The sequence below is a fragment of the Nothobranchius furzeri genome, chromosome 1, assembly GCF_043380555.1.
Source record: "Nothobranchius furzeri strain GRZ-AD chromosome 1, NfurGRZ-RIMD1, whole genome shotgun sequence".
Lineage (NCBI taxonomy): Eukaryota > Metazoa > Chordata > Actinopteri > Cyprinodontiformes > Nothobranchiidae > Nothobranchius > Nothobranchius furzeri.
In genome coordinates, this window is record NC_091741.1 from 53,620,196 (window position 1) to 53,629,151 (window position 8,956).

Sequence of the window (8,956 nt, forward strand, 5' to 3'; positions counted from 1 at the left end):
GAAAGAACTGCAATAATGTTCTTGTACAAAAAAAACTATGTTTTTAAAATATCTACTAAATCCAAAACATGCCACAGATGTAGAAATTGTATTTCTGATTAAAACAAGACATCTGCTGAAAATAAAAGCACCAAAACCAAACAAAAACAACCCCCAGCAGAGTTTGCCAGGTTATGATCTCATACTACGCAGATTTAACGCACGATTTAAATTTTACGAGAGGGGAATCCTGGGGAGAATAAGTCTTGCTGTTTAAAAGCATCTGTTTTTATCGAGCTGCAGCATAACCGTCAACTCAGAAAACTTTTAATTATTTTTGCTCTGATGGTCTAAGAAGCAGAAGGCTTGTTTTTCCCAAATCACCAAATATACCAGAGTTCTAATCAGTTTCATAAGAATGTTCAAGACACTTTTTATTTGCACCAAACAGCTTATAAAGGTAACATGTTCACAAAAATTCCAAGTGATGGAAATTACAACTTTGTCAGGAATTTATTCCCTGTGGAAAACTTTACCTACTCAAACCTTCGACTTGCAGCTGAACAAGAAGCGCTCAAGTGTAAAACCACTAAGCCAACAGAGTCTAGATCCAAAACAGCTCCTGTTCAAACTGATTTCCAGTCAAAACGTCCAAGTAAGCACCAGAAGCCCCTGCTGCTGTTTTCATTCTAACTAAATTACCACCTCCTTTTGAATTTCCACAGCTCACCTTTTTAATGAACTCTGACATGAACTTGTTGCCTGAGAAACTTTTAGTGGTGTAGAGAAATGGTTTATGCTCTTTTATGAAAGATGAACCATTCTACATATTAATTTGAGATATTAAGTGTTAGCAACAACTAATTGTATAATAATTATCTGTCTAAATGGTAAGTCAGCAATTCATTAATCCCACTTTGAAGCAATGGCTTATGGGGGTTTAAAATGCCACTTTTCTTACTTCCTGTAGCAGCTAGCGGAGTATTTTGTGCTTAATTAAAGAAAAGGTTAATCTCAATCTTCTATCCTTTGACCAAAGACTAAAAGAACCCAGCTAGATCCCAATAGAAGCAACTGAACTGGGCTTCCTTTTTAGGGTGGTGAATGAAGAGGGCTCCAATCTGTGAAGATCAAGCCAACTTGGATGATTCAGCCATGTGGTTAGAAAGCGCCTAGAATATCCCAAGGGAGGTGTTTCAGCCATATCTTTCTAGAAGGAAGCACCTGGATCAGCTCGAAAAATTCAGCAGGAGGAGAAAGTAGCTTCAGACGACGGGATTTGGACTCTTATGGCTGCTTCACATCTGGGCCAGCACGGACCGGACTGGGTAGCTTTTCAAGTGTTCACATCTAGGTAGCCTTGTAGTTGTTCGTGCTCAACCAGTTGGGTTTTCAGCCCTGACACCAAGGTAGTCTGCTTCTGCTTGCTGACCTGGGGGCCTCATTGCCATACCCACATACCACCAAACTCAACCCTGTGATCGGAAAGTTGCAGGTTCGAGCCCCGCTCAGGCTGTCGCTGTTGTTGTGTCCTTGGGCAAGACACTTAATCCTCCTTGCCTGCTGGTGGAGGTCGGAGGGACCGGTGGCACCAGTGTCTGCAGACTCGCCTCTGTCAGTGTCAGCACTTCGTGATTTTTATCTTGAGGCGCTATAGAAATGATACTTTCTTCTTCTTCTTCTTCTATCACAAGGCAGCTGTGGCTACATTGTCACTCATCACCACCACGGTGTGAATGGGTGAATGACTGATTGTGTTGTAAAGCATCTTGGGGGGTTCCAGAACGCTAGATGGCACTATATCAAATACAGGCCATTTACATGACCCCAATTCCCTAGACCTCACACGAATTCCACTGCACTACCACAAACTCGCCAGGGTCTTAGCCAAACAACCTACCATCACTCCCCCTCCTCACTGTCCCTATGATCTGGAGATCAAGCTCACGGCTGGGGGCCGTCTCCTTTGTCTCCCTGTCCCCCGCACACTTGTACCATGGATGAGGATAAAAGTAGGGCTCTCCGCCTCACCTGGTGCCACCAGGTTCCAGTGGCGGCTGGTGAAAAATATTTTTGGTGGGGCTGTGCTATTTTTTATTTTTAAACAAACTTGTGCTTTCTGAGCTTTGTGCACAACTTCACTATTTCCTGAATTAAGCACAGCTCTTTTATTTCCTGTCTTACATCATTGGACAAACTGATTAATCCAGGTGTGTCTGACTATTGGCACGCTGCCTTGCAGACCAAGGTTGAAAAATACTGCATTAAATTGCACATAAAATAACACGACCATAAATGGTAAATAGGCAATGCAAGAGGCAAGTAACAAAAACATTTTGTTTAATTTCAACATTTGAGTGAACACCAAAAATTATGAGCAGGTCACTGTTACAGTAATGGTAGTAAACACTACTTAGACAAAATTCCAGAAATTTACACTGTTAAATATTTCTGGAGTGTTGTGCCAAGGTCAACTTTATACAAAGATCAAGTGGATGCATGTGTGTGTGTGTGTGATACCTCATTTGTACAGAAATTTTGCCCTTCTGTCCTTCTGAGTGGCAAAGCTCTCGATGAGCTTTTTATTGAAGTCAGGAATGTTTGTGACAAGCTTTTTTTTCCATGGAGAGCATGGCAGGAGCATTCAGCCCATCCTGTGTCATGGTGTTCCTCAAGGAAAGTCTTAATCCTCTTTAAAGTAGAAAAGCACCTTTCTGATTCGGCTGTGGTCATGGGTGTGGTGACAAGAATCTTCTTTTGCATGGCTCAGGATGGTGTGAAAAACCTGTCATATGATAAATAAAAAACAACAGATAAGTACATAGGAAACACTTTGATAGGAAATAATGTCATCAGTATCCTCTTACAAATGTCATATTTCCCAGTTTTTGGGACAATAAAACATTTCTGATTCTCAATCAGATGTTTTTACATTTGAGGTAAAAACATCTAATTGAGAATCAGAAATGTTTAATTGTCCCAAAAGCTGGGAAATGTGTTTGCTGCAGCAGAAGTGTAACAAATAAAATGGAATCAGATTGATGAATGTACAAATTTACATGAATTACACATTTACGTGATTAAATATGTATAATAAGTATTTGTGTTGAAATTAGTTTTTACAGTTATTGCACATTAAACATGTTATTAAACAAATGTCCCGGTTTGTGGGACAACCAAGGATTTCTGATTCTGATTGTCTTGTTCACAGAAATGTAATGTACAGCTTACCTCTGCACCCAACTGCTGTTGTTCCCTGCATGGCAACGTTAGCTCTGCTGCCTAGCATGGCTAGCTTCACCGTGTTGTTGTCCATGTGTGCCCGGGATGACTCGTGTTTCTTCACCTTCTCAGAAAAATGTTTCATGTCTGTAACTCCTGACTCATCCATGCCTTATCTGCCCCAGCCGTTTTGAATAACAAACACGGAAAGCAAAATAACGCATTAGCGTGATTGCATCCAGCTAGCCAAGCCTTCCTGGTGTACCAATTTCGGGAGAAGCCTCGTGTGTACAGTTTACCTCTCTCCTCCTCCTGCTGGCTTATGTTTACGTCGGGCTGATCTGGTCCAAGCTCTTTGACATTAAGTTTTTCCACCATAGTTCTCCTCTCTAACGGATACTGGAGAAGAGACCGAACTGAATTCAGTGGCTGCTGAGATCCGGTATCCATGCTGGTTGTAGTCACCGGCGGCGTCCATGTTACATCTGCGTCACGACCAAAAAACGACTCTGCCGAGTTCTACCGAACACCAACGAAACCTTTGGCGGTAGCTCCATCGCCAATCATGCTTCTGAAACGTTCTGAAACAACGTCGACACTGATTGGATACATTCCCATTCCTACCCTTTGATATTCTTGTCAGCAATTGGACGGCTGGTCCCATCCTGTTTGGGCGATTGAAAAACAGCACACAGCCTCCACCGCTCGACAGAGACCGGCAGAGATCGGCAGAGACCAATATAGATATATATATATGATTTACTTTTGTTACAAAACACACAATTAACTTAGAATATGTGATTATTGTTAATTTTATTTATTTATTTTTTTAAATAAAAATTAAAAACAGAAAAACTGGGAGGGCGGCGCCCTATCGCCCTCTACTGGCCAGCCGCCACTGCCAGGTTCTTTTTGGTCAAAAATGACAGATGGCAAACTTTCTCAACCAGATTACCATCCAAGACCGACATCCACTTCCACTTATGACCACCACCCTGGACTCCGTTTCCTAAGCCATCATCTTTTCCAAATAAGACTTCAGGAACTCAATACCCAAGCTAACCCGCTCTATTCTTCAAGTTTGACATTGCCCAGTTAGTCAGTCGTTCTCGCTCTGGAACACCAGTACGATCTTGTTTCCTTTCGAGCTTCGTACCAATATTCCTATTAATTGCGTGTTACCCACACCCAACGATAGTCTCGCCGCATTTGCGTCATAACGCATGCCACATCCGACCTCTCCTCAGCAGCAGCCTGACATTCAGCGTCTATTTTCTATCAGAAGCTAATGCAGGAGACTATTTTCATGTTCAGTCTGCATAAAGCACTCAAAGTGACAGATTATAATCAGAAATTTAAAAAAAGGTTTTTTCAGTGTTCCACACCTTTAAAGAGGACTTATTATGCAAAACTCACCTTTTGCATCTTTTTGTGCTGCCTTGTGGGTCTAATGCCTCATTAATACTCCAAACGTAAAACAAATCCATCCATGTTTTCTGTTGGTGTTAGGTTTAGAAATGATGTGCCTAAAATAAGCCATCTCAAAAGGTTGTCTGTGACATCCCAAACACGGACTTTTGAAACACCTCTCACCTGGAGGAGGGCAACTGCTGCTGAAGGAGCAGCAGCTCTACTCTGAGCCCCTCCCAGATATTGGAGCTTTTCAGCTAACAATAACGAGTGGTGGATGGGTGGGCATGGTCACCTCCAGCTAGATGACTAAAATATACATCCAAAGGGGGGAAACAGTTGTTGCTGGCCACGCCCACCTAGCCACCGATTGGCTGTAAATAGCTGAGAAGCTCAAATATCCAGAAGAGGCTCCAAGTAGACCAACTTAACATTGACAAGGGTAAGGAATTGTTCAATGATAATTTTCCATTTTGTGACATCACTATAAGAAACTTTTTCATACTGCTCGTAGAATCACACAATTCATAATGCCAAACACTGACAGAAAATGAATGGACGAGTGTTTATAGAGGCAGTAGAGACCAGTATGGCTGCACAAAAGAATGCAAAATCAGATTTGCAAAACATGTCCTTTTTAGAGTGTCGGGCAGAAGCCCCGGTGGTGACCCCTTCAAGCCTCACCATTCAGGCCTTTTGTCAGCACTCACTGCTGCAGCCAGTTGGTGCAATCAAAGCTATGCAGAATTCCACACAACCACAGCTTGGCCACAACAGTTGACAGCACATCCTTCCACATCGCCTCAATATAAAAAATATCACATCAGAAAATAACCATGAGTGTTTTTGCTGGAGCATATCTGATCTGTTACACTCTACTTCAATGCCTAATAACTTTATCACAAACTAATTAAACACTATCTCTACTCAAATGAAAGTCAAGTTTTAAAAATAAACTCATGCTAAAGTTGTAAAACACCTAAAATGATAGATCACATTTACAATCTCTCCTAATTTGGCCTTTGTTCTGTTAAAGCCGGGTTACTAACTCATTCTAAGGTGGTTTTAGCTTTTGGTGCTACATTTGGTCACAAAAGTTAAAAGGCATGAGCTCAGAGTTGGTGAGATATAAGGTAGCTCTTTTTCTCACTCCTGTACTTGACTCCTACACACTAGCATCAACAGAAAAGAGTCAGCCAATGAAACTAATTGGGTGTGTGTGTGTGTCTTATGAAAAGAACAGCCTGTACTGTCCTGGACTCCCTCCCACAGCTTTCTGACTGGCTGCCTCCTGAGTGGTCTGTTTTTCTTCACTCTGCTGTGATTGGAGACTGGGAATGCCAATAAGTGAAACTTTTTCCCTCTTCTTTTTTTCCCTTTTCCTGAGGACATACCCTTGTTGTTTTCAACTTCAGAAGCAGCAGCACTGGACTGACGGGACTCAGCAGCTCGGGCCGCCTGCACTCTGCTGCTGCTCACCAAATGTGCACAATTCCCCCAAAATTCTGCAGCGTCAACTCAAAACCAAGCACAGAATAACTTTAACCTCACATGGCAATCTCACTTTAATCCCAGTAAAGCTAATCCAAGTTGGACTTGTGCCACGAAACTCTCATTTGGCTGCATTAGGATCTGATTTGTGGTTGTTTTCATTTTAATTGTGGAACTAAAAACGAGCATTCAAACATGATATACAAAACACAAAACACAGTCAATTATAAGGCTCAGTTTTGCAACTTTATTTGTCTTAAAAACGAATATATATATATATATATATATATATATATGTTTGGAGAAAAAAGCACATAATGTTGCTTTGGAAAGCTGTACATGCAACCACAAAGAAGCACAACATAAATAAATTAGTATAAACTTCAGTGTTTATCAAAAAAAATACACTTCAATGATTTACAAAAGTGATCAGTGTGTTTTTTTACCACACTAAAAGGAGAAATAAACAATAGTGCAATTGCATGTTCTACATGAATTCTACACCACCCAAAAATCTTTGATTCACATGTTTGCATAAAAAAGCCCAGTGGTTTATTTATTTTATAAAAGCATGCTTTCTCTGATGGAAACCTCGCTGAAATATAAACTTTCATGTTTAAAATAAAATCTTAGAGGATTGGTTTGTAAATACTGTTTTCGATTTAGATGAATATGGCTCAGCAGCTTCTAACCCCCTCCCAGCCCTCGTTTACCCACAGGTTTAGTGAAAAGAATGGGGATATATTAAGGCATGATTTGTCTGTAAACTTTATCTATCCTGGCAGCTCAACTTACAGTTTGGCTTTCAGGCTCTCAAAAACTTAATGTATATGACATATGACACTGGGGAGAAATATGGAAAAAAAATGAAGATACTTTTGTATACATGTAACCCTGACTTTTAGAAATCTGCATTTTTAAAAAAGTACATTATTTACCTGAATAACGATACGATCACTTTTACCAAATATTTCTCTAGTGGAAATTGCACTGCAACTCCCCGAGTCAAATTCACAAAAACACAGAATAAACAAAAAGTATAGAAAGCAAAATATGCTCTCTTGTTTGCTACATTTCAAACGTAGGTAGTTGATATATTTTAAACAAACAAAAAAAAAGAGCAAAAATTCTTTTTGCACACTGCTACATTGTCTGCTGTTTTTGAGGCAATATAATTAAAATGAGTGCCAAAATTGAATAGTGTACATCTTCAGTGCTTTAGTGCAGCTCCTCCTCTTCATCTTTAGGATAAAGCTGCTTTGTTGTCAGATGATGAGAAAGCCTACAGTCCTCCACCAGCAACAGGTCTCAGTGCTCTGCGGGATGTAAAGAGGGAACGGGCTAGTGAATGGTGCAATTCAACAGCACTCACTATGCTTGATATTTCTCTCTCTCTCTCTCTCTCTCTCTCTCTCTCTCTCTCTCTCACACACACACACACACACACACACACACACACACGCACGCACGCACGCACGCACGCACACACCAAGGGTGCACAGTCATATCGGAAGACTTGTGGGAGCTTTAAAAATACATCATGTGAGAGGTGCAGGAAGACAGGCGTTTACAGGTTATTAGTGCAGTTCTAAAGGAAAAATCCCAGATGGTTCCGAACCTGGCACCGGCTTTAAGGGGACTGCCTCTTTGTCCCCAGGCCTGCTGACCGATACAGATTGACTTCCTTCGCAGCCCTCGTCATCATCATCCTCCCCTCTATCGGAATTCGACCTTTTCGTCGAACATTCTTCGGAGCAAGAAGCTGATCGTCATAAAAACAAACAAACAAAAAAAGAGTTTGAAGCTTTTACTTTGATAATCTGAAAACGGAACTTGACTAAGTATTCTGGTTGTTGCCAGAACTGATGAAGCGAACAGAACAAAAACTATACATGTACTTGAAAGAAAAAGCACCGATTAATCGAGAATAGTCGGTAAAGTGCAGGACTAAAAAGGGTAAAGGAGCATTTCCTCACCTGCTGTGTCTGATCTCCGTTTCCGTGAACCGTTACTCCCTTGTGCAGATTCCGTCCTCCTCCCGTCGTCCTCCTCGCCGCTGCCTCGGTGGTTTTCACTGGGTGAGTCAGCCTCCGCCCGGGGCCGCTGGCTCCCGTGAGGCGGCCTGCGGTAAAACTCCGGTGCTTCGCCGTCCTCCTCCCACTCGTAATTTCCCGGAGAGAGCGGTCTGTCCGCCACTGGATCGTAGTTATATCTCTCCATAAAATCCAGCCTGCTTTCCTGCTGCAGGGTGGCCGCGTACCTCCGAGTCTCCTCCCGGTCAGGTGTACCGAACAGCGCCCTGCACACTGAGCGAACGTTCTCGGGCTGCCGCGCGTCCACCCGCTCCACGGTCGGGCTCGCGTTGGAAAGGCGAACATCTGACATTTTGTTGCACATAAAAAAAATTTAAAACCACAACTCAAGTTCCAGACTCCTTTTCAAATCAAAACTCCGAGAAGGATCCCTTCAGATGCAGACTGAACGACGCGTGCATGCTCCGCGCGTATCATCCAAATTACGCACGGGATACAAAACGGAACAAAACGTAAAAAAACACAAGACGGAGGAGGGGGGGGGGTTGACGGAGGGGGTTTCGCGGAGCCACTCCTGTCAAGTTCGTAGTAAAAACACGTCAAGTCATAACAGCCAACATGGCGTTAGACGGAGCTGGGGCTGAAGGAGGAAACTTGACTATTTAAACAGAGAATACTCGCCGTAGGACCGCCCACTGTTCCTCTCTCAAACAGGAGGGACAGTGCTGCAGGATCATGCATTTTAATTCCTTCTGATCCAGCAAACCTTTCCCATTTGCACTCGATTCAACTAAAACTTCACAACGTTTTTCTTCTCTTTG

General features: G+C 42.2%; 1 protein-coding gene across 1 annotated transcript; it reads right to left on the reverse strand.

The window, feature by feature from the left end:
• Positions 1-7,185: 7,185 nt before the first annotated feature.
• cdkn1ba (cyclin-dependent kinase inhibitor 1Ba) lies at positions 7,186-8,691 on the reverse strand. The gene is made up of 3 exons (XM_015957087.3): positions 8,079-8,691; positions 7,721-7,864; positions 7,186-7,418 (listed from the first exon to the last, which is right to left on the reverse strand). Exons 1-3 carry the CDS (start codon positions 8,497-8,499, stop codon positions 7,411-7,413), a joined length of 573 nt encoding a protein of 190 aa, XP_015812573.1. The 5' UTR covers positions 8,500-8,691; the 3' UTR covers positions 7,186-7,410.
• Positions 8,692-8,956: the final 265 nt, after the last annotated feature.